Below are 27,620 nucleotides of genomic sequence, written 5' to 3' on the forward strand. Positions count from 1 at the left end.
AGACCTTTAGTTCTCTTATTTTACTATCATAGCGCCGCTTACTATTTACTGTACTTATTGACCCCACTTCATATCCCTCAAAACCCTTACTAATTCTGAATTGTAGCTTTAAAATTTGCTTTTATTTCATAATTTTTTTCATTACAAGACTTGGATTAAGAACCATTTGTATAAAGCTTAGATATTATAATCGTGTAAAGACACTAGTATAAGCTCGTTTTGTGTTGGGCAACTGTGTAAAAGAGGAAATGTTGTTCTGTCACCCAATGGATAGTAATATTTGGTTCTTGTGCCTATCCTCATGAATTTTGGATAATGACTGAAAGGGTACGACTGTGAATACAAGCAGCTGGAACGGGATTCCTGTGAAAGATATGTGGTGTAACATTACCTGATAGGTTGCATGGTACAAAGATTAGTGGCTCTCTTCATGTTACACCACTGCCTCTCCATACTGAGAGACCACAGCTCTGGTTCTAAGGAGATGTGATTTGAATATCACAGCAAAGAGTTGCAAGATAGATTCTTCAAGCCAAGTCAATTGACAGGAGACCTAGGGGTAGACCAAGAATGATTCAGTTGCATAATATCCGTGGGGTCAGTTGGTCATACTTGGAAATCCAGCACTGAAAGTACAATGATAGTTGCGCCTGATAGGACCCAATTGGGGATTCTAACCCCATAACCCTCTCAGGAATAGTGGTGGGGGCGGAGAAGATGGATGAATATCTCTCTATCTATAGTGTTCCAAATGTTTCACATTTTGCCTCAAGGCCAGTAATTTTAGGAGTATGAGGTTGATATAATTGACTGTTACTTATTTTATCAACTTAACCCTTTAATGTTCAGATTACTCTGTTAAATGTAATGCATTTTCATTCAAATTGTTTTGAATTAATCATGCATTATCTTATAGCTTTGAGGTTTCAATGATGTGAATATTTATTTTTAGAATGTCAATGTAGGTTAGGTGTGAGCGGCTAGATATGGCTAGTTCAAATATAAAACGTGTAGAATATATTGGGCTGGATGTGGCCGGTTTAAACACTAAAGGGTTAAAGGAATGAAAGATAAGTTGATAAGTTGAAAGATAAGGTGGGGTTTGAACTGAAAATGCCAGTAATTATTTTGTCCAATGTGCCAACTATTCACTCAGCTTGTTGTCTTACTACTACTACTAATAATAATGATAAATAATAATGGTTTCAAATTTTTCCACAAGGGCAGTCATTTTTGGGGAGGGGATAAGCCGATCACATTAACCCTGAAAGGATGAAAGGCAAAGTTGACCTCAGTGGAATTTTAACTCAGGATCTAACAATGGGTGAAATACTGCTAAGCATTTTGCTCGGTGTGCTAGCAATTCTGCCTGCTTGCTGCTTTATCATAATAATAATAATAATAATCCTTTCTACTATAGGCACAAGGCCTGAAATTTGGGGAAAGGAATTAAGTCAATTACATCGACCCCAGTGTTTCACTGGTACTTAATTTATTGACTCCAAAAAGATGAAAGGCAAAGTCAACCTTGGGGAATTTGAACTCAGAATGTTGCAACAAGCGAAATACTGCTAAGCATTCCATCCAGTGTGTTAATGATTCTGCTAGATCACCACCTTAATAATAATAATGATAACAATAATGACCTTATTGTATGCATAGTTCAGGTGTACTGCAACTTTTCAGAAAAGAGTAGAGGTATATAAAGAGCAATTGTTGAATTATGGTGTATATACCCCTAAATCCTTGGAGTTTATGTCATTGATCACCAGGCAACAGCCTCCTTTGAAACAGCCTCAAGACCATCTTTTGTATACAGGTATTAAAGGATGAAAACAAGAACACTACAACCAACTCTGGTCAGTCTACCTTCATGTGTAGCCTCTGTGGTCATGTCTGTTTGTCTCAAACTGGAATTGTCAGGCATCAGCAAACCTGCAACACACGTGGACATCTCCATCTGCAAATCTTTGATTGCCAAGCCTAACCAAGAAGGTGTGTGTGTCTCCAACCTATGCTGGCATGGAACATGGACATTAATCCTTTAGCATATATATTGGCCATATCTGACCCAGATATTCTACCTGTTTTATGTTCTGTCTAGATCTGGCCTCTCACACTTATCCGACAATGCCATTTTAAAAGATAAGCATTACATTTGATAGAATAAATTGAATACGAAATGTTTAAATAATGGTGATAATGATGATGTTTGAGGTGATAGGAGATATTTAACCAGAAAAGACTAGGCTTTAAAATCTGTAGATTTCATTTGCAATCTTTTTATTGATCTTGGAAGATTTTACATTGGTAGGGTTTGATCTCAGGATGTAAAGAGACATAACCAAAATACTGCCAGATATTTAGTCTGGTTCTCTACATTTATTATCCATCTTTGGGTCTTTTATGATTTCATTTAAGTAAAAATAGGATGTATTTCCACCTGTATTTCTCATATCTTACCTTTTATTATTGTTACAAATAGATGGCAATATTACCTGGTCAGGTGAGGATAAATATAAATCATAAGATTAGATCAGAGGTAGTGGCACTTTTCCAATTTTCAAGAGATGAGAGAAAAAAAAATTATAAATAGATGTGGGTGTGGCTGTGTGGTTAAGAACCTTGCTTCCCTACTACATAGTTTGGGGTTTCAGTCCCACTGTGCAGCACCTTGAGCAAATGTCTTCTGCTATGGCCCTGAGCCAATCAAATCCTTGTGAGTGGATTTGGTAAACAGAGACTGAAAGATGCCTCTCATGTGTGTGTGTTTGTTCATTTGTTTCCTTGTCTAGACATCATACAAGTGAGTGTGTTTGTTTTTAGTCTTCCATGGGAAACGTGTCTAACTTTGGACAAATATAACCTTACTTGGAAACAGATGAAGGTCAGCAACAGGAAGGGTATTTGACCTTTGGAAATTAGCCACAACAAATTCTATCTGACCCATGCAAGCATGGCAAAGTGGACATCAAGTGATGATTGTGATGATGATGGTGTCTGTTTGTTTAAAAACTAGTATTTTTACATTTCAAACAATCCAGAAATCAATTCTAATGTTCTGTGAATGATTTAATTAATCCATGTTGTCAATTCATATATTGTTCTAGGAGTCAGACTGACCAATCATGTTGAGTTCTTGTCATCATCATCATCATCGTTTAACGTCCACTTTCCATGCTAGCATGGGTTGGACGAATGACTGAGGGCTGGCGAACCAGATGGCTGCACCAGGCTTCAATCTTGATTTGTCAGAGTTTCTACAGCTGGATGCCCTTCCTAACGCCAACCACTCCGAGAGTGTAGTGGGTGCTTTTACATGTCACCGGCATGGGACCAGTCAGGCGGCACTGGCAACGACCTCGCTGGAATCTTTTACACATGCCACCAGCACAGGTGCCAGTAAGGTGATGCTGGTAACGATCACGCTCGAATGGTGTCTTTTACGTGCCACCAGCACGGAGGCCAGTCATCGAATTTGATTTTGATTTTTGTGCTGTAAGCTAACGTCTCTCTGTGGACAGAGGATTAATATTCTTTCACTGATGATCATCAAAGAAAACTAGAAACTAATCAAAGCAATTTCACTTTTTTCTACCAAAAAATAATTTCTGTTGCATAACCTCTCCTTGCAGCCTGGCTAAATTGTACATTAAATAAAACAAATCTACCTTACATTTCACATTATCTAGAAATACCATTTAATAAATTTTAAATTTACCCTTTAACTGTGAAATGAAATTTCATGGTTCTTCCAGTGATGATCTTTAAATATCCACCAACAAAATAGAATTGGTATTTTCTACAAGTCATGTTGCCTCAAACTTGACATTCCTCAGCAAAAGATGGAGAAAAGTGCTTTCCATGGTTGGATATTCCTTTATTCTTTTACTCTTTTACTTGTTTCAGTCATTTAACTGCGGCCATGCTGGAGCACTACCTTTAGTCGAGCAAATTGACCCCAAGACTTATTCTTTGTAAGCCTAGTACTTATTCTATCGGCCTCTCTTGCCAAATCACTAAGTTATGGGGGCGTCAACAGATCAGCATCAGTTGTCAAGTGATGGCAGTGGGACAAACACACACACCCACATGATGGGATTCTTTCAGTTTCCATCTACCAAATCCACTCACAAAGCTTTGGTCGACCCGAGGCTATAGTAGAAGACACTCACCTAAGGTACCATGCAGTGGGACTGAACCTGGACACATGTGGTTGATAAGCAAGCTTCTTACCACACAACCACTCCTATGCCTATATCGGATTTCTGCAGTAAAAGGGTTGATGTTGTCAATGGCCCAAAATTTTCATCTAGATGATTACTCTGTTAGACCTGTTACATTTTTTAAGCAGGTATGTGTGTGGTGGGGGTACTTTTATCTCCAAATTAATCCTATTTTCTTTTGTCTGTGAAGGTGAACCTTTATTTAAAGTATAATGTAATAATTTGTTGCTATTTGTGTGTTGTTAAAAGATTAGGGTCCTTGTCTCTGACTCATGCTTATTAGATATCAAGTTTTTGGTGTCAGACACATTGCTGCATTTAGCTCAGTCGTTCTAGTTAATGATCAGGTACCACACCCATTGTTTTGGGGACAGTTTACCATATTCCAACCTTTTTCAACATATCTAGACTCCCAGCCCTCTTCAATTAATAACTGAGGGAGCCTTTACATGGTTAACTGATAAGCTAGAAATAGCAGACTGTCTCCCTCAAATCAAACTTTACAATCTTTAAAAAGGTAAACTATTCACTATATGAAGACACCATTACCACTTCTGTAACTTTTCCAGTGTTACACCAATCATCATCATCATCATTATTTAACATCCGCTTTCCATGCTAGCATGGGTTGGACAAATGACTGAGGTCTGGCGAACCAGACTCCAATCTGATCTGGCAGAGTTTCTACAGCTGGATGCCCTTCCTAACACCAACCACTCCAAGAGTGTAGTGGATGCTTTTACGTGCCACCAGCACAAGGGCCAGTTTGGTGGAACTGGTAACAGCCACACCCAAACGGTACTTTTTATGTGCCACTTGCACAGGAGCCAGCCCAGCGACACTGGCGACAACCTCGCTCGAATGTTTCACGTGCCACCAGCACAAATGCGAGTAAGGCGACGCGGTAACGATCACACTCAAATGGTGTGCTTAAGGTGCCATCGGCACGAAGGCCAGCTTGTTGCTCTGGCAATGATCTCACTCGTATGGTACTCTTAGCACTCCACTAGCAATGGATGCCAGTCGCCGAGTTTGATTTTGACGACTATGGAAAATACGGGAGGGTTTTGTTGTATCCTGTATTAAAAAATAATTTTCTATATCTCTGGCTTGTTTTTCTTGTTATTCTAATTAACATCAGTTCATTGTCAAACGACAGCTGCTCTCTGTTCATTAATCTTATTTTGTGCATCTCTAAACATCTTAAAACTATGTCTACCTTCAGGCGATGAAACCCAGTACTTTGTCTTGCTTTTTGTTTTTTTCTCCTACCTAATCTTGTTTTGCCCCTTTGTCCTTGCTGTTAAGTTCACTTTCATTCCTACATCTATTGTAGTAATCCCTTTAAAACCCCTCACCTTTCTTTCTTTCCTTAACACTTGTTGATTATTCAGAAGTTGTAATTTTCTTTGTTCTTTCTGTTAGAGCCGTTATCTTCACGATACACCACCATCAACCACCGATAGAAAATGTAACTCTCAAATAAATATTTCACTGAAAATACAAATTTGCTTTAACCTCTGCCTACAGTAACATTATCGCCATTCTGCTGCCGTTCATTCCCTTACATCATTGGTCATGGGGCTATTGTAGAAGATACTTACCTAAGGTATCACACACTGGGGTTGAACCCAAAACCACGTGGTTGGAAAGCTTAATGAACCTCACAATCATACCTCCAGCTGCTGGCAGAAGCATTAGCATGCCGGGTGAAATGCTTAGCAATATTTCATGTCTTTACATTCTGAGTTCAAATTCTGCCGAGGTCAACTGCCTTTCATCCTTTTGGGGTCAATAAATTAAGTACCAGTTGCATACTGGGGTCGATCTAATTGACTGGCCCCTTCCCCCAAAATTTTGGGCCTTGTGCCTAGAGTAGAAACTGATATTTCGTTTGTCTTTACATTCTGAGTTCAAATTCTTTCGGGGTCAATAAATTAAGTACCAGATGCATACTGGGGTCGATCTAATCAACTGGCCCCTTCCCTCAAAATTTCGGGCCTTGTGCATAGAGTAGAAACGGATATTTCGTTTGTCTTTATGTTCTGAGTTCAAATTCCGCTGAGGTCGACTTTGCTTTCATCCTTTCAGGGTCAATAAATTAAGTACCAGTTGCATACTGGGTCAATCTAATCGACTGGCCCTCTCCCCAAAAATTTTGGGCCTTTTGCCTAGAGTAGAAAAGAATCATACTTGCACCTATCGGAAGTCAGCTTAAACAGAGACAGTCTGCAGATGATCAGTGGTGATAACAATCTTTATCAAATAGATTATTGATTTATATCAATGATCTATTTGATCAAAATTGTTACTGTCATGGACACATAAGAGGTGCAGCAATATCAAAGGAAGGCTAACTGGGAAGATAGTTTTTGTACGTAGCAGATGCTCAGCAGCAATAAACACTGAAAATGTGCAGAGAACAACTTCCGCCACGTTCCAGTGACAAAAACTAGAAATAGTTCACAGCTTCCATTACCTAGGTGACCAAGTCAGTAACAGGGGAGGGTGCAGTGAAAGTGTAGCTGCTAGAATAAGAATAACCTTGGGAAAAGTTCAGAGAGCTCCTACCTTTGCTGGTGACAAAGGGCCTCTTACTCAGAGTAAAAGGTAGACTGTATGACGTATGTGTATGAACAGCCATGCTACATGGTAGTGAAAATGGGCCGTGACTGCTGAGGACATGCATAAGCTCGCAAGGAATGAAGCCAGTATGATCCGATGAATGTGTAATATCAGTGTGCATACTTGACAGAGTATTAGTAACTTGAGAGAAAAAGTTGGACCAAAGAAGCATGAGATGTGGTTTGCAAGAGAGACGACTGCACTGGTATGATCATGTAGAGAGAATGGATGAGGATAGCTGTGTGAAAAAGTGCCACACCCTAGTGGTTGAGGCAACCTGTGGAAGAAGTAGACCCCGGAAGACCTGGAATGAGGTGTTGAAGCATGACCTTCGAACATTAGGCTTTACCGAGGCAATGACTAGTGACCAACAGCCTTTGGAAATATACTGTGCTTGAGAAGACCCCACAAGCCAAGTGAGACCATAACCTCATGGCCTATGCCAGGGGTGTAACCAGCCCACTTATGCGTACCTTTCCTTCATTGGACACTAAACTCTGCTTGCAAAGACCTGTTGAGGCAAGTGAAATTGAAATCGAAATCAAATTCGATGACTGGCATCCGTGCTAGTGGAGAGATAAGAGCACCATCTGAGTGTGATCGTTGCCAGAGCAGTTAACTGGCTTCTGTGTCAGTGGCATGTAAAAAGCACCATTTGAGCATAATCGTTACCAGCGATGCCTTACTCTCATGCGAAAAAACATTTGAGCAAGGTCGGTGCCAGTGCCACTGGACTGGCTCCTGTGCAAGTGGCACATAAAAAACACCATTTGAGCGTGACCGTTGCCAGTACTGCCTGACTGGCCCTTGTGCCAGTGGCACGTAAAAGCACTCACTACACTCTCGGAGTGGTTGGTGTTAGGAAGGGCATCCAGCTGTAGAAACTCTGCCAGATCAGATTGGAGTCTGGTGCAGCCATTTGGTTCGCCAGACCTGAGTCAAATCGTCCAACCCATGCTAGCATGGAAAGCAGACGTTAAACAATGATGATGATGATTGTTTGGCTCCAAACTGTCTCTGTTTAAGCTGACTTCTGATCAGAGGTGTTCCAACTGTGACCAACCTGTCTTTTTCTAACGTCTACGATTATTGTTCAATGTATCCTTTTTTTTTCTTAAGACTTTGAGTGATTTGAGAGAAATTTAGGTGCTGTTTCTGGCAGACTCCTTCAAAATACATGTTGAGGAAAAACTTTACTTTGATTATCTAGCTTCTGGCCCCTTAAATCTGTAACCACTCATTTTATCATTATTGGTCAACATTTCTTACAGACACTTTCTGGGATTGAATCTGATTTCTTCCTTGAAAAAATGATGCTAAGTAACTGCAGAAACCTCTATATTAAGGGTCCCCAAACAACTGCACTATCTGACACAAGGTTGCATAGAAAGAAGAGATTTTAAAATTCCAATCCTATTTTATTGACTATTGCAGTCTGCAGGATGTTTTTTGCATTATGTTAATAAGGAGCTTATTGTGTACAGTGCTCAGGTCAACTACAATACGCATCATATATGCAGTTTATCTATCAACCTTAAATCTTCTCGAAACGGCTGTAAGATTTTGTACCTATTTAGGATTCCTCATGAATCATATCTCATATGTGTGAATGCATCTTTGTATGCTGTGAAGAATTTTGATAATTTGAAATGGATTGAATGAATATGTACACTGACTTTTGAAATTTGTTTCTCTCCTTCTTAATTTTATATATATGTGTGTGTGTGTGTGGAGGCACAATGGCCCAGTGATTAGGGCAGCTGACTCATGGTCATAAGATCGCAGTTTCGATTCCCACACTGGGTGTTGTGAGTGTTTATTGAGTGAAAACACTTAAAGCTCTACGAAGCTCCGGCAGGAGGTGGTGGTGAACCCTGCTTTACTCTTTCACCACAACTTTCTCTCACTCTTTCTTCTTGTTTCTGTTGTACCAGTATTTCAAAGGGGCCAGCCTTGTCACACCCTGTGTCATGCTGAACCTCCCTGAAAACTACATTAAGGTACATGTATCTGTGGAGTGCTCAGCCACTTGCACGTTAATTTCACGAGAAGGCTGTTATGTTGATTGGATGAACTAGAACCTTTGTCGTCATAACCAACTGAGTGCCACAGTGTGTGTGTGTGTATATATATATATATATATATATATATATGCATTTGTGTGTATGTATTATATGTGTAATAATTAAATTATATATAATGCACTTTATTGTGTTTAGGTATGTGTATAATACCCAGATCTGGAAAAAATGTCTTGAATAAGACCCAGTCTGAGGTTTTATACAAGACATATACAAGTTTGTGGACTGCTGCTCTATATTGTTGCTAACAAAGGGCTTTTGCAAGGTTAGTCTGTTCCAAATCATAAGATTGTGAAGTGAATTCTTAGACAGAGCAGTGCACTGTATTCTTGAGCAAGACACTTCATTTCACACTGCTTCGTTCCACTCTAGTGTACGTGAGTAGCAGCTGAGTGCTGGTGCTGCTTTCTCTCCATCCAACTGTCACTTCCTGGGTGTCCAACTTAGTCAAGAGTAGGGGAGGGGCAAGAAGGTGTCCTTGTGAGTGACAGCTAAGATGAAGTTATTTCATACATCCCTTAAGTTTTGTGTAATAATACTTACATACAGGGTGGCCCAAAAGTAGGTTTATAGTCATCACGTAGGCACTTTAAATTTCTTTTAAAACAGTTTATTACATTTTAAATGTCTATCTCACGATTAACTAAATTAGCATAGAATAATGGTTTCATATTTTTTTATAATTAAGATCTAAACTGTTAATATAAGAATGCAAAAGAGATAATTGAATAACTGTAAACCTATTTTTGGGCTACCCTGTATACATCATCATCATCATCATCATCATATGTCCGTTTTCCATGCTAGCATGGGTTGGACGGTTCAACTGGGGTCTGTGAAGCCAGAAGGCTGCGCCAGGCCCAGTCTGATCTGGCAGTGTTTCTACGGCTGGATGCCCTTCCTAACGCCAACCACTCCGTGAGTGTAGTGGGTGCTTTTTACGTGCCACCTGCACAGGTGCCAGACGAGGCTGGCAAATGGCCACAATTGGATGGTGCATTTTATGTGCCACTGGCACGGAGGCCAGTCGGGGCAGCGCTGGCAACGGCCATGTTCAGATGGTTCTCTTACGTGCCATCAGCACTGGTATCACAGCTACAATTTCCATTGATGTTGATCGATTTCGATTTTGATTTTCATTGTGTGAAATAACTTGAAAATGTATAAAATAAAAATATTAATGAGCTTATTGCATTCTGTGCTCATGTGCACTACAACTTGTTGGAAACGGTTAAAAGAGGGGGCAGAAAGTAACAAGAAAGACAGCTGTGAAAGAAGTAGTGGTATAGTAGACCGGATAAAACACACAAAAAAACAGAAAAGTCAACAGTAAAAGAGCCATGAAGTGGAAAGGGTGCATAGGCGTATCAGGAGTAGCATTGAATTCCAGGGTGCAAGGAATTTTTGAAGGGTACAAAGATTTGATGGTTAACAGCAGACGTGGAATAGTTTAGGTATTTGTTATATTTTGAATATTTTCAACTTGAATTAGAAAATGTTAACATATTTGTTTTTGTATTAAAACGGATAAATGTTTTGCACCAGAGAATTGTGTGGCGCAGATAATGATGAAGAAAATGGTAAACAGGGAAATCAGGAAAGGAAGTTCTCAATTTGTAACTTTTTTTTAAAGAGGAAATGGAAAAAGACAGAGATGTAAGTGTGTGCAATATTAACTATGTCACAAGTGTGGAAAAATAAAAAAAATAACAAACAGGATACTCCATTTTAAATTCATTAACTGAAGAATCTCAGGAAAGGAAAAACAAAAAACTTAAATAAATAAGTCATAGAAATGTCAACATATTCCAGCAGTTAATAAGGTATGAACTTTAATTCTAGAGATAACGAGTTATTTTCCTCCTAACCCTGCAACGTTTGTGTTGTTTGTTTTGTTGCTCCAGTTAATGTTGTGGGCGAATGTAAGGAGGACGGCCTGAGTGAGTGGATCTACTCTAAGCTTGTACCTATAGCTAGGAGAGAACAGATGGAAGAGGGGCTCTTCCCTTGGTAGTTTGGGGTGATCTAAAATCAGTGGGAGTTTTGGGATTGCTCCTGTGTGGTGCTCCCCCACTCCTTGGGAATTTTGTTTTCAATTTTCTCAATTGTTATTGTTTTATTCCTTATGTTTATGTAAGTCCCCACACTCCTTTGTATTGTCCTAAATGTTTTTTGTGGCCCTCGTGGCCCATAAAGTATTTGGCAAGCTGGCAGAGTCATTAGAGCATTGGAAGTAGCTTAACATTATTTCTTTCTGCTCTGTACGTCCTGAGTTCCATTTCTACCAAGGTTGACTCTGCCTTTCATCATTCTGCCATTGATAAAATAGGCCCAAGTTGAACATTGAAACTGATGCATTCAGCATCTTCATCCCTTACAAAAATGTTATCTTATGTCAAAATTAGAGAGAATTATTTATTGAGATGACGAACTGGCAGACTCATTAGCATGCTGGGTGAAATGCGTAGTGGTATTTCTCCTGAGTTCAAATCCTGCTGAGGTCAACCTTATTTTCCATCCTTTCAGGGTTAATCAAATAAGGTACCAGTGAAGTTAAGGGGTGTTGATGTAACTGGCTGACCTTCTTCTAAATCTACTGGTCTTGTGTCAAAATTTGAACCAATTATTTTATTGTTAATTTATTTGATGTGAAGTAATGCTAAAGGTTTTGGTAAAGGTGTCAGTCATGTAGTATTTGTTATTATTATTTGGAATTGGTGAAGTCAGAGGTTTATAATTGGTAACATTATAGAATCCAAAGTCAGAAGTTGATACTTGCTAATAAGGTCTCAATTCTTCATTTACAATTCAGGAAAATAATTTACCATTTAACACTTCTTCGTTGAGTTAATGAATCAGCTTCTAAATGTGAGACATCATCATGAATATTTTGAATGCCAAAAGGTTCCTTTGGTCATGGAAATATATTCATGATTCTTGTCATGAAATAGATATTTTAGTCATCATTGTCATTTTAATGTCTCTTTTTCCATGCTTTTATGGGTCAGACAGAACTTGCCGAGGTAGATATCGTATGTCTGGATGCCCTTCCTGTCATCAACCCTCGCCTGTTTCCAAGCAACGTAATATTTCCGCTTGAAGAGACATGTTTTCACAGAATATTGGAAATGTACCATCCGAGTGTGATCGTTGCCAGAACAGCCAACTGGCTTCTGTGCCGATGGCACATAAAAGGGCACCATTCGAGCACAATCATTACCAATGTCACCTTACTGGCACCTGTGCTGGTGGCATGTGTAAAAAGAGTCAAGCGAGGTTGTTGCCAGTACCGCCTGACCGGCCCCTGTGCCGGTGGCACGTAAAAAGCACCCACTACATTCTCGGAGTGGTTGGCATTAGGAAGGGCATCCAGCTGTAGAAACTCTGCCAAATCAAGATTGAAGCCTGGTGCAGCCATCTGGTTCGCCAGCCCTCAGTCAAAATCATCCAACCCATGCTAATATGGAAAGCGGACGTTAAACGATGATGATGATGATGATGTACACTGCTTGTATGATTTTGATGCTCATTTTTAACTAGCACATTATGTAAAACCAAGAAGACACAAACACATGCACTCACACATCCATGCAGAAATAGACATCATCATCACCATTTAATGTCTGTTTTCCATGCTGACATGGGTTGGACGGTCTGACAGGAGCTGGTAAGGCCAGTGGACTACAGCAGGCTTCCTTTGTCTGTTTGGCCTGCTTTCTGTTGGAAAAATCGTTTTTGGTATTATTTATTCACCATTACATGTGTTTCATTTGATAATAGGAGCTACAAAATTGAACATGTAATAGAAATCATGTAAGACTTATTTGAAATTCTTCAGAGAGTTAAATGATGATTGATTCTCTGCCTGAAGAATTTCTGAAAGATGTTTTTCGTAGTTTCTACTACATGTTCAATTTTGTAGCTCCTTTTAGCAAATGAAACACATGTAATGATGAATAAATAATACCAAAGGTTTTTTCCCCCCCAATCTCCTGTTTTGATATGAAATTACTCTGCAAATACTATTTTCCAGTATTTTTCAACTTTAATGCATTCCTCACACAAATATACAACCAGCTACCAGTCATCCAACTTTGATTGGTGGTACTATGAGGTTCCAGAATTCCATAGCTTTTTTTCTAAGCAGCTAAAGTGAGTTGATGAGTTACCAGTTCCATCAACTGGCAGCAATCCACTAACTAGATTGCTTGACCCTAGACTGTTCATTGGATGAAGAGGTTCTTCCACTTAGACTGTGTCCTGTAATTTTGTTGAATGAAGATCAAAGCACTCTGCTTCACATCTGCCATGCTGCTCCCCATAACTTTGTTGTGTCCCTGGCTTTGGGATTTTTCATCACTGAAGTTAATTCCTCTCTATATATATACCCTATTGGATGGCCATTAATTCTTGAGTTCCTCTGCCCTTTCATGGATTGTTTTTCATCCCGCAAGGGGTCCAGATCACCTTTCTCATGAGGTAAGCTTGGTGGGGTTTCTGATTTAGTCACTGATGACCTGACCATGTGACAGGTTATATTGGGTTACATGTTAGCAGCAAAACTCAAGAGTGACCTGAATGCAAATGTAACATCTACGTACAACCTTTGAAGTACTGGAATATGCAGATGTGCTCCATGAAGACACAGGTTTGATTATAACCCAATCTACATACTATATATATATATATATATATATATCATCATCATCATCATTTAGCGTCCGTTTTTCATGCTAGCATGGGTTGGACGGTTTAACTGGGGTCTGTGAAGCCGGAAGGCTTCATCAGGCCCAGTCAGATTTGGCAGTGTTTCTATGGCTGGATGCCCTTCCTAACGCCAACCACTCCGTGAGTGTAGTGGGTGCTTTTTACGTGCTACCGGCACAGGGGCCAGGCGAAGCTGGCAATGGACATGAGCGGATGGTGCTTTTACGTGCCAACGGCACGGGGGCCAGGCGAAGCTGGCAACGGACATGAACGGATGGTGCTTTTATGTACTACCAGCACGGGGGCCAGGCGAGGCTGGCAAGGGACACGAGTGGATGGTGCTTTTACGTGCCAACGGCACAGGGGCCAGGCAAGGCTGGCAACGGACAAACAATCGGATGGTTCGCTTAACCACAGCTGCAATTTCCACTGATGTTGATTTGGTTTGATTTTGACTGTTCTCACTGGTCTTGCCGGGTCTTCTCACGCACAGCATACTTCCATAGGTCTCGGTCTCTAGTCATTTCCTTGGTGAGACCTAAAGTTCGAAGGTCGTGCTTCACCACCTCGTCCCAGGTTTTCCTTATATATATATATATATTATATATATATAATTAATGATATCAGGGATATAAAAATTTTAGAAATTTTTACTACGAGTAGCCTAGCATTTAGAAAAATTAGTCAAGAGACTATATATTATTCATATAAAATAGTGTACATTTAACACATTAAGAGGTTTCCATCATAAGAATCCTCTTAATGTGTTTAAATGTACACTGTTATATATATATATATATATATATATTCATACAAACACGTGCGTACACACCCACACACACACACACATGCATATTAGAAACATTTGCTTTTCTTTTCATAAAATTTTTCCTCACCTTGCATCAAGTTTACTCATAGACAGGAGGAACTCTGACCTTCATACTCTTCTCATTTACTTAATTAGTGCTTTCTTTACCCCTAAACATTTTTCCTTCCTTTTTTTTTATTGGGTAAAAAAAAAAAACTTGATGGCCTAAGGCTGGGATTGTCCTAAATTTGTTTGTCACTAAAATGACTGGTTCTAGAACTACTTTTTGCCTTTGGGCAGAGCAAACTGTTTGGCAGCTGAAAGAACATGGCTGTTTTCTGATTTTACTCTGAAATGGCTGTCTCATATTTTTTATTCTCAGCATGACTGTCGAGGAGTGTGATTTTTGCTCATTTCTTTCTTTGCCTTTTTCTGTTCAGGTTATGTGGAGGTGCAATGGCCCAGTGGTTAGGGCAGCGGACTTGTGGTCTTAGGATTGATTCCCAGATCAGGCATTGTGAGTGTTTATTGAGCGAAAACACCTAAAGCTCCATGAGGCTCCGGCAGGGTGTGTGTGCTTACGAACCCTGCTATACTCTTTCACCACAACTTTCTCTCTCACTCTTTCTTCCTCTTTCTGTTGTACCTGTATTTCAAAAGGGTCAGCCTTGTCACACTCTGTGTCATGCTGAATCTCTCTGAGAACTATGTTAACCCTTTCATTACCAACCCGGCTAAAACCGGCTCTGGCTCTGAGTACAAATGTTTTGTTTTCATAAGATCTCAATTAAAATCTTCCACCAAACCATAGTCACAATTTATGATCCTAACACTAGCTTAATAATAAAGTTATTTTACTAAATTCTTTGTAACATTTAAAGTAATTGAAAGAAGCACAGAACATTTCAAAATAAATACAGTAGTGAAAGAGTTAAGGGTGCACGTGTCTGTGGAGTACTCAGCGACTTGCACGTTAATTTCACGAGCAGACTGTTCTGTTGATTGGATCAACTGGAACACTTGTCGTAACCGATGGAGTGCCACCACATGTGACACCATTCTAACCTAAAACCATATTATACCACACTGTTTTAATGAAAAAAAAAAACACCATGAGTCCTGAAAGATCTACTATAGTGCCACATTGAGAGGTCACAGTGCCAATACTATGGTGATGTGATTAAAATGTCATAGGAAAGAATCATAAGATGGGTTTTTCAAGTTGATCCAACCAGCAGGAGACTTAGGGGTAGATCAAGAGTAAGATGGTTGGGTAATATCTAGAGTTTCAATTGGTTATCTTTAAGAATCCAGCTGGTAAGTCTAACAGTTGCTTTTGAGAGGACCTTATGGTGAGATGCCGGAAGACTTTATTTCTGCAACCCTTGAATAGGGGACAGAGAAGATAGGTGGATGGATTTGTGTGTGTGCTTGTATGCATTTATATGTGTGAGTGTATATGTGTTTGTCTCCTTGTCACGTGCTGCTTAAAAGTGTCTCTTGTCATACATACAGTGTCATTCATTTCCAATGTTCTGCAAAAACATGTCTGGTCATGGGGAAAAATTCCCTTGCTTGAAAACAAGTGAGGGTTGGTGACAGGAAGAGCATCTGGTTGTAAAAAAAAATTGCCTTGTGAGCACTCGGTATGCTCTGTAAAGAGGTTAGCATTAGGGAGGAGGGCATCCAGCTGTAGAAACCAGGCCAAAGCAGACTGTGGAGCTTGGTGTAACCCTTGGCCTTGCCAGCACCTGTCAAGCCATCAACCCATACCAGCATGGAAAAGGGAACAGTAAAATGATAGTTGCAATGATGGTGATGAACCCTTCAACAATCATTCAGTAACTTAAACACAATGAAAAGCATTGTTAGTTTTTAAATGTTTGCCCATGATTGAATTTACCTCCACACACACACACACACACACACACACACACGCATACAAAATTATTCATCAGTTACTAGCTGAAAACAATACAACTGTGTGTATGTGTGTGTGTTGTTCCATCTGGCCTTCAGCGCTTTAACTGAGCCTCATAATAACTTCTATTGTGGAGGGCTTCCTAATATGTCCCTGATCTTTAAATAGGTTGAATAATAGTGTTTTTTTTAATGCATGTAGGAGGAGGATGATGAGGAAGTCTATAAGCTGTAGCAGATGTACTACTACTACTACTACTACTTCTACTACAGTCTGTATATCTTTATGAATAATTGTTTCTTTTTATATATTCTATTTGATCTCTTATAAATATGTTATCAAAGAGATATTATTTTTAAACAGTTAGGAAGTCCCTCGTTATTTCATCAATTACTCATTTTCATCATCACCATCATCATACCATTGCCATTATCATCTTTACTGCCTACATTGCAATCATCATCATCACCACCATCATCATCATCACATCTATTTTTCAAACTGTTTTGTGTTAGGCTAGTGATTCTCAACCACAGCTCCCAGGGACGCCTACAATCCTCAAGCATACTTCCTCGACCCTCAAGCATGCTTCCCTGACCCCCAAGCATTCTTCCTCGACCCTCAAGCATTCTTCTTCAACCTTCGAGTATGCTCCCTTGACCCTCAATCATCTTCCCTCTCTCTATATATTCTTTAATTGACTTGTATTTCACTCTTTTTGGTGTGGGCCCCTAAAAATCCTCTAGAGAGTCTGTCATGAACTACAACTAGGTGGTACTTAATAAAGAATGATGGCAATTTGAGGAATTAGAATGGTGAATTTGAAAAGTGAGGGAATGGAAGAATTAAAATCAGGAGAAGTGAAGAAACAATATATAATGGTTTAAATATGTTAAAGAGGAGAAAATTGTTGAGGAGAATGAGTGGTGTTCATTAATACCTGCAGGCAGGGATGTTCCAAGAGTAAAGACAAGTCATTTCTCTCTATTACTGTGGGGGCACAGTGTGCCATTGTGTAAGATGACTCTGTACTCTCAGATGTCCAGTTTTCTTGCAGACATTGACCAATTTTGCAGTCTTCTCTGGAGCAGAGGAAGGTTTGTGAAGTTGTTCGATAAAAGCTAATTCTTTCAAATTTCTTTTACTGTTTTTAGGTTAATGGCAACAATGAGACAAAGTCATCAATCTACAGAATTTTAAAACCAAGTATAAATTCAAATTTCCTTTTGATGGTTGCAAAATGTAGGGTTAGCAAAACTTTGCTAAGGTTATGGACCTTGTCCACTTGGCCCATATCTTATAGACAGTTATTTATTCATTAAAATTGAGGTCCAACTCCCTGCTGATCCTTACTGTGCATTTAGAATCTCCATACATTTCTCAGAAACTATTCAATCATATCAGATTCCTCATTACTCGTCAGTAAAAATGTGCAATCTTGTAAAAGCTTTCTCTAAATTAATAAATGCAAACTAGAGTTGAATGTGCTTACCATTTTAATTACATTGCTGTTTTCTAACCATATCTTGTATCAATTTGTGTTTCCATAGACTAGTATGTCTTATGTAGCTCAATCATCAACATCGTCATTTAACACCCGTCTTCCATGCTAGTATAGATTGGATGGTTTGACAGCAGCTGGTAAGCCAAAGGACTTACCCAGGTTCCACTGTGTGTTCTACCATGGCTTTTACAGCTGAATGCCCTTCCTAACACCAACCACTTTACAAAGTGACCTGAATGCTTTTTACATAACACCAGCACCAGTGATGTCTGTTTTGGCATGGTTTCAACAGCTAGATGCCCTTCCTAATGCTAACCACTTTACAGAGTGGACTGGGTGCTTTTTTTTTATGTGATACCAGCATCCTTAATCAATTTTAGTTATAATTTGGTCTCCTAATGTTTGTTTCTTAAGCATATTTCTATCTTTATCCCAAGTGGTAGTTCCTCTCAGTTACTAGAGCAAATTTTCATAACCTGAACCACTCTCTATTAATATAAATATCCATTTTTGGAAATCAGAGACATTCAAAGGCTAGGAAATTTGTGTTCCTGCCTGTGGCACTATTTTAGCTTATGACCTTTCAACTCCACAGCTGTCTAAACTTTTAACCAACAAACGAGCCTCTATGCAATTTCAATTAGAAATAGCTGTTATATATTTCTCTTGAATCAGACAATCTTTAAAAGAGAGATCACATTTAAAATATGTGATACTAGAAGCCCTTATAACATCAGAATGGCCATACCTGTATAACATCAGGATGGCCATACCTGGAATGCCTTTGAGACTAAACAACAACAAAAGGCTAAACCATATTGGTTTTTTAAAACTAATGTTAGTTTAAAATTTATATCATTTTAATGTCCACTTTTCCATGCTTGCATGGGTCAGATGGACTTCACATTGACCAGAGGGACATGAATAGTAAAATAAAATGGGGAAGGATTGGAAATTTGAAATTCTTGTTTTACCTTCTTTAAATTTCTATGAAAACCCAACTGGCACTCTGTTGGTCTTTATGACAAGGCTCCTTGTTCATTTGCTCAATGGAAGAGCCTACTCATGAAATTAACATGCAAGTGGCTGAGTACTCCACAGACATGCATAACCTGAATGTAGTCTCCTGGGAGATTCAGCATGACACACAGTGTGACCAGGCTGGCCCCTTTGGATTATAGGTACCATTCATTTTTGCCAGTTGAGTGGACTGGAGCAATGTGAAATAAAGTGTCTTGCTCAAGGACACAAGGCACTGCCAGGAATCGAACTCCTGGCTTTACAATCATCAGCTGAATGCTCTAACTACTAAACCATGCACCTTCACGCATTCTTGTCACAGCATTACAGTCATCCATCATGCGTACATTAACTGATGCATTAAATTCCCTGCCACTTTACAAGATCATGTGTATTCTTAACTTCATTTCCGTTCTCCTTCTTCTCATTGCAGTATTATCAACTTCATTTTATTTTTATTGTTTGGTAATTGTTCTTCATTTCTAAATGAATTCTCTGTGAATTGTACTCTGAAAATAAACTACTTGTAACTTTTATTCCTTCAATTAATGTCCAGTTTTTCGCTTCTCTTTCAGATGTCGTTGTCGTTATACAATTCATGTTTGAGGAACGACTGATATGGTTTTCTTTGAGTTTGGCTTTTGTGGTGGTTCCTATGGTCTGTATCCAAGTGTTCAGTCTGAAGTGGTTGTTAACTAAGAGGACTATAAAAATAAGTTGTATTTCTGGTTTCCTTCATTTTATTGGACTTGCTCTTATAAAACGGTAAGATCTTTTTTATCACGTTATTTCTATTTTGGTAAATTTCTAGAGAATAAGAAAAATCTTATAAAAATGTAAAACTTTATGAAACTGTTGAAGGTACTGGCGTGGTTGTGTAGTCAAGCAACTCCCTTCGAAATCCTGTGCTTTTAGGTTCAGCCCCACAATGTGACATCTTGGACAATTGTTTTCTAACTATAGCCCCTGTTCAACTAATGCCTTGTTAGTAAATTTGGTCGGTGGAAACTGTGTGGAAGCGTGTTTTATGTGGGGGTTTGTTCCCCACCCCCAGTGGTTTGGCAAAAAGGGACCAATAAAATATACATCAGATTAAAAAGAAAAAAAATCGCAAAAGTTAATTTGTGCAACTAAAAACCCTCCAAACCGGTGCCCCAGCATGGCCAGAGTCCAATGACTGAAGCAAAGAGTAAAAAAGTATTTTCCAGAATGACTAAAAATAGGGTTCTCTTACAAAGCGAACCCTTGATCCTTTACTATTATTTTGTGCCTTCCTGTTGCCAATCCTCAACTGTTTCCTTATAAGGAAATATTTCCCTTTGGTTCAGAATGTTTTCCTGGAAGACGATAAACCAATGGGTTCTCAACCAGGGTCCGTTTGACCCTTGTGGCTCCATGAAAGATTTTGTTTTTATAATTTACATGCAATAAATTGGTTATAATTCTGCAAGGCACCAAATAGTTTGACAATTTTCTTTATAAAATTCCTAATAATTATAAAAATATAAAAGGATTTTTTTAAACATCAAATAGTTGAGAATCCACCTGAATAAAACAGGAATCAAAGAAATCCATAGATAACCACCCCACCCAAAAAAAAGACCAACAAAAATGGTTGAAAACCATTGCTGTAGACAAACAGCATCACTTGTAGAATGGGGAAACACATAACTATCACATGATCTCATCCACTCTTACAACAGACCATTTCTGTCGACCGAATTCACTCACAAGGTTTTGTTCAGCCCGGGGCTGTAGCAGAAGACATTTGGCCAACCTACCACACGGTGGGATTGAACCTGAAACCATGTGGTTGGAAAATAAACTTCTTAATCACATACTGTAATGCCTGTGTTATAGTATTGTGGGAGTATAAACTTATTTGACACAGCAACTTGTTATATCAACATCATTGATGCTGATGTTCTTAAAATATCTTCAAATATAAAATTTAGTTCCATAGACTATTAGAGAACCATTGTAGAGGTTTGTATTGATATTTAACTCTCTTGCTACCAACCTACATGAGACCACCTCCACTGGTTCTATGATATAAACTTCCTGTTTTAAGGTGATCTAAATTTAAACCTTCATCAAAATTTCGTGTTAATTTATGCTCCAGATGCTAGTTTAATAATCCTTCCTACTGAAGGCACAAGGCCTGAAATGTGGGTGAGGGGACTAATTGATTACATCAATCCCCAGTACACAACCGGTACTTAATTTATTGGCCCTGAAAGGATAAAAGGCAAAGTTGACCTCAGCGGAATTTGAACTTTGAACATAGCAACGGATGAAATACTGCTAAGCATTTCGTCCAATGTGCTAACGATTCTGCCAGCTCACTGCTTCCGAATGCTAGTTTAATAATGGCAAAGTCATTATATAAATTCTTCATTATTTAAACAATTAATTGAAACAAAGGCGATGTAATTTCAAAAGAAATAGGGTGACAAAAAGGTTAAACTGTTGACTATGGCTGAACTTCCAAGCATAAACTTGCAGTTCTTTTACTTGTTTCACTCATTAAACTGTGGCCATGCTGGGGCAATCAACACCAGTACTTTTTTAAAGCCTGGTACTTATTCTATCGGACTCTTTTGCTGAACCACTAAGTTCTGGGGATGTAAACACAACACCGGTTGTCAAGCAGTGGTGGGGGAACAGACACACACACATTTATATATGACAGGCTTCTTTCAGTTTCCGCTCTTCTAAAGCCATTCATAAGGCTTTGGTTGGCTCGAGGCTATAGTAGAAAACACTTGCCCAAGTTGCCACGCAGCAGGACTGAACCCGGAACCATGTGATTGGAAAGCAAACTTCTAACTACAGTCATGCTTAAAATAAACATGGAGGTTTTATTTTTCAGATCTTCCCACTTAGTATTTGTGACATGAATGAAATTCCTTGATTTAAAATTATGAACAAAAACAACAACAACATCAACAACATAATAGAAAGCTGTAAAATCTGATGTTAAAACATTCATTTAGAATAAGGGACTGTAACGTTTTTGAATAAATTATGAAAATCTGTGTAACCAGTTTGCAGGAATGTAAACTTAATGATGGCCAATTACTCTACTTTCTTCTCTTGATGTCTTCCAAAGCATCAGAAACCAAATATGTTGCTCCACTTTCACATTTTACCCTGAAAGGTTGGACGTAATTTCAAGGAAAATTACATCTATTTAGTTTTATCTGCAGCTTGTTGAGTGACATCACTCGAGTGGAGACATTTTATATATATATATATATATATATATATATATGTATGTATGTGTATATTTTTGTTGTTGTTGTCATGTGGTTTGTTATATAACTTTAGTTTTTAGTCTTGTGTTGTTGACTTTCAAATATTTCCTAATGATATTTTATTTTCTTGCTTCCACTTCATTTTGCTGTGAAATATTTATTCAGAACATTTTCTGAAAAAAAAAAATCTCTCTGAAATTTTACTGAAGTTCTAAATTGTTTTCTTTGTCTCTCTTTTAATGTTAAGTTTATTTAGTTCATTTGCTTGATCCATTATTCCTGCTGGTGTTTGAAATAAAGAAAATGGAGAGAGAAGGTGAAATTAAATATCATAATTCAGGACTTAGTATTACTTAATCACTTTTTAGATTACATGAAAAAGGAAGTTGGATATCTTTAATAAGTTTTTTGTTATGTTATGATATTTCTGTTGAAATGCGGTGCCTTTGTTTTAATTAATTTTGAAAATGACAAGGGAGAGTCTATAACCCATTGTAGAACAAATATCACAAGGGACTTCAGTTACAAAGCACTTTTTTTTTTCCAGATTTCTTGTCTTCTCTTGCTTCAGTCATTTGACTGTGGCCATGCTGGAGCACTGCCTTTAGTCGAACTAATCGACCCCAGGACTTATTCTTTATAAGCCTAGTACTTGTTCTATCGGTCTCTTTTGCCGAACTGCTAAGTTACGGGGACGTAGACACACCAACATCCGTTGCCAGGTGATGGTGGTGGGGCACAGGCACACAAAAACACACATGTATATACGACAGGCTTCTTTCAATTTCCATCTACCAAATCCACTCACAAGGCTTTGGTCAGCCTTGCCAAAGCTGAGCAGTAGGATTGAATCCATAACCTCATTGTTATAAAGAGAACTACTTAACAATATGACCCTAATTTACTAATTTAGCTTCCTACACATGGCTGTGTGGTAAGAAGCTTGTTTCCCAACCACATGGTTCCAGGTTCAGTCCCATTGTGTGGCACCTTGGTGTCTTTTACTCTAGCCTTGGGCTCACCAAAGCCTTGTGAGTGGATTTGGTAGATAGAAACTGAAAGAAGCCTGTCATATACATACGTACATATATGTGTGTGTATATATATATATATATATATTTGTGTATGTGTCTGTGCTTGCCCCCCCCCACCATCACTTGACAACCGATGTTGGTGTGTTTATGTTCCTTTAACTTAACTGTTCCACAAAAGAAACTGATGGAATAAGTACTAGGCTTACAAAAAATAAGTCCTGGGGTGAATTTGTTCGACTAAAGGTGGTGCTCCAGCATGACTGCAGTCAAATGTCTCCGACAAGTAAATGACTTAATTACTAGTCATCTTCAAATGAAATGTGAATTCCAATTTGATCTCCTAACCATTTCCAGGTACGCTGATGTATTATTAACCTGGAGTGAATTGAAAACAACCTCTGATCCCCTTCGATTTGAGAAATTATTCCAGCAGGTTCACAGTGCTTTTCTGCTTCGACTGTTTCAAACTTTCCTAGAAGCAGCACCACAGTTAATTCTTCAGTCCTATGTGCTTCTAAGCACCTGGCATGGATCTGCAGGGACAGGTGAGTCTGACTGGAAATATATTTTCAGAAATATTTTCTTCTAATCTGTCTTTAAAAATATTAAAAATCTTGTAATCATGTTTTTAACAAATTAACCTATTTGGATACTGAGGACCACTCTATGCAAATATATAATATCAACACTGGGGAATGTATTTTATAATGTTTTGTGGTATATTCACACTACTGACTAAAAATATAGCCTTCATTTGTTTCTAGCAGCTCTTGTTTTTGAGATATGATACTTAACCAAGAACCGTGTACTATTGCTATACAGAACTGGATTTACTGTTTTTCTTCTCTGAGGAAAATTGTTTTTTAATTAAAAAAATTTTTTTATGTGATGATGTTCATGGCTTGCTGATGAAAGTGGATGTATCAAAATATGATGTGCCATGTAAGTGATGGTTTATATGCAACAGCAACAACTATGGATCAATCCCATTTGGTCACTCAACTAAGATGACTGGTCAGCAGGAAACAAATGCTTTGGTCTTACAGAAGATAGCCATACTACAACCACTACTGTCTAATCTGTGTAGATCTCCAGTGTTAGCAGAGTAGATACACCAAGTGTTCTTGCTTTATCTGTCCGAGGAGGAGAGCTTGATGAGAAAACAATGGCCTCTGAGAGAAAGCATGGTTATAGGAGAAAAGAATGTAATTTCAGAACATTTGTTTGACGGAGATAAGATCATCTTATAATCACTGTATATCAAACTATACTTAATGAAACAGTTTGTGAAGGTTTTGAAGGAAGAAGCAGATTGCTTTGATTACAAATGCAGGACATTTTCAGTGCTGAGCATGGAAAGAACTGAAGGCAGGTGTTTTGTAGAAACCACAAATTAGGAAACTCATGAAAGACGTGCATTTCCAAAATTCAGTGAACAATGTTGAGGCAGATGCAGGGTCTTTGTGCCCCCTGGTTATGAGAGATTTTCTGGGGAATTATAAAGCAAATAATTACTCTGACCTGGTTCAGAGCATGCTCTCTTCTTTCCATCAACTTGGCTGTGATATGAGCATCAGACTACATTACACAGCCATTTGGATCGTTTCCTGGACAACTTTGGTGACCTAAGTGATGAACAGGGTGGACATTTCCACTAAGACTTAAGAACTATGGAAGAAAGGCACTGAGGACATTGCGATACCCATATAATGGTAGACTATGGCTGAACCATTTAACAAAATTGTCCTGGGGCAGCTCTCCTCAGGAAGTCTCTGAAACACTGCTTTCAGGAGGAATCTGAATAAATGAATATTATATTAATGAAGTTTCCTATATTTGTTTTGCTATTATTTGATCCTATGGATGTAATTTATGGAAGATGTACTTGCATAGCAAGTGACCTGATCTCAGATCGTGTGCTGGAACGAAAACAATTGCAGCATGGAAAGTGTTTATAAGCCATTTAAAAACACACAAAAACCGTTAGATTCACTTCAACATTTAAGTGACTTATTTCTTTACTACCCACAAGGGGCTAAACACAGAGGAGACAAACAAGAACAGACAGACGGATTTAGTTGATTATATCGACCCCAGTGTGTAACTGGTACTTATTTAATCGACCCCGAAAGGATGAAAGGCAAAGCCGACCTCGGCAGAATTTGAACTCAGAACGTAACAGCAGACGAAATACAGCTAAGCATTTCACCCGGCGTGCTAACGTTTCTGCCAGCTCGCCGCCTTTGAGACTGATCTGTTCACTGACAAAATTCCATATGCTTAACAATCAGGGCTATAACATATCTTGGTAACTACAGCTGGTAGAGATAAACTGATGGCATATTTAGAATCAGTGAGTCTGCTGAAATTAATTTACACACATAACATCCAAAGGTACATCTTTTTTCCACTGATGATATTAAGCTCATGTCGCATAAATGTAAATTTAATGTTTACTGAGTATTAATAGAAACGGCTGTAAGTGAAGATGACCAATTTGCTGTTAATGATGAACAATTATTAACTTCCCAATCTCCAGTTTCTTCTTTTATATGATTATAAACTATATATTTTTATATATACCTATTATTTTAAAGAATCTAAGCTTTTTATATGCAACATATTTTCTGTCTAGGGGACACAACTCGACCTTTTTATCGCCCAAAGGGACAGCTAGGAACATCGTATACACAGAAGTATTCGAGTGAAGAGAAGATATTGCAACCTACACATGCTCCTTCGTTCCCTAGAGGGAAAGGACTAGATTGGGATTAGTCGTTGCCTACTAGGGGCTCTTACATACACTGGCTATGCTGCTAGTTTGGTATATTTTTAATTCCATGTTACATGTTTCGTTACAGGATAGAAGATACAAATATAGATATTGAAATGACATGTATAGAATCTCTTACCTGTAATTCTTTTGACAAAAATTCAAGAACACAACTTCGATATCATAACTCTTGATGTATATTGTGTGTGTGTGTGTTTATAAAAGATTTTAATATACATTTATTTATGTTTCCAGGTTTTTCTTTAATAATTTCTCTCATATCGTTTTCCTGGGGCTTTGTAACATACTCTGACAATCTCCGACTTCAATCTCGAAATATTCCTCGTCCAAAATGGCCAAGTTTTCTGCTACAGATTGGTTGGCAGATTGGAATGACATTATCCAGAGTGGCGGCAATTATAATGTTTGCTTTTTGCTTTAAGAGTTGGATATTTTTCGCTATAGGTAAGAATACCACTATTTCTTTGTGTTTATGAAAGCATCACATTCCTGATAATCTTTCTGTATTGTGGAATTTTGTGATGAAAAACTAATTTCCTATTCACTTCCAAGTTCTTTGATTTCTATGTCACCTGGAAGTCAACGGGAAATAAGTTTCTTGTTACAGAATTCCCTGTTATGGCAAGTTTTTCAGGAACACAATGTTTCCTTAACGTTTGTATTATGAATCAATTTCTTTCTCCTTTGATATTTTCTTCAAACTTAATTCCTTGTTATATTTGGGTTATTTCTGATTTTTTCATCTGAATCTAAAAGTATTTGAATAATTAAGATTTTCTCCACACAATCGGCCTCAAAACTCTTTTGCCTTTTATCAAACTATCTTCAGAATTCCGTGGGAATATAATACACAAATTTCTTTTAGAAGTTTCTTTGGATCAAAATGTAACTATCATCTGACCATTAGTAAGGAGAGACACACAAATAAGAAAGAAGAAAGCAAAGGACCACTGATGAGGTCACAGATATGTGACGAAAGAACTCTGGCCGAAATAAGATTAAGATTAATGTAAAAAAAATAAATAACGCTGAAGCAATGTAACACCAAATATATAGTGCGTGTGTTTTTATTGGCTAAACTGGCAAAATGACCATTCCAAAATACAACAATAACTATCATCATTTTACGTCAATAACATACTGTTAAATGCACCATTATTTTAATCAAAGGCTGTTTCTTGTGTATGTATTCACTTAATTCAAGCCTGGCCATCTTTCAGACAAATCCTGAATGCTATGTTTACTAATTTCTATACCAAAATGAATATCTTTCAGCTGAGCTTTATGACTCATTTTCCTTTCATATTATTGTTCAGTTGTGCAAACTCATTTCATTGAACTAAATGAGCTTTGGAAGGGCAACATTACTCCTAATTGTAATATTTCATTACTGAGTCTCTATGATTAGTTTTAGAGAAACTACCCAGACATAATTAACTTTTGTGAAGCTTTCAGGATAAATAGATTAAAAAAATGCAAGACTCATTTGGAAAAATGGGAAAAAGAATGAGTTTGAGCAGTTAAGAAATCAGAAGGCTCTATAGATAAGATTGATCGTCACCACAACCACAACAAACATTATTATTTGCATTTGATGGACATTTGTCCTCATCTGGTTTGTTGTTAACACGTTTCGGCTGATA

The 27,620-nt window shown here is 38.2% G+C and overlaps 1 protein-coding gene across 3 annotated transcripts in view; it reads left to right on the plus strand.

Moving 5' to 3' along the window:
• Positions 1-27,620, plus strand: part of LOC118764597 — a 61,087-nt gene that overhangs the window by 21,934 nt on the left and 11,533 nt on the right. For all 3 annotated transcript variants that reach the window (XM_036505509.1, XM_036505508.1, XM_036505507.1), the window contains exons 2-4: positions 19,468-19,657; positions 23,538-23,728; positions 26,212-26,421. In XM_036505509.1, the coding sequence (XP_036361402.1) occupies positions 19,491-19,657; positions 23,538-23,728; positions 26,212-26,421 (568 nt within the window). In that variant the 5' untranslated portion in view covers positions 19,468-19,490. The remainder of the gene's footprint in view (positions 1-19,467; positions 19,658-23,537; positions 23,729-26,211; positions 26,422-27,620) is intronic.

The sequence above is a fragment of the Octopus sinensis genome, linkage group LG8 (assembly GCF_006345805.1).
Source record: "Octopus sinensis linkage group LG8, ASM634580v1, whole genome shotgun sequence".
NCBI lineage: Eukaryota > Metazoa > Mollusca > Cephalopoda > Octopoda > Octopodidae > Octopus > Octopus sinensis.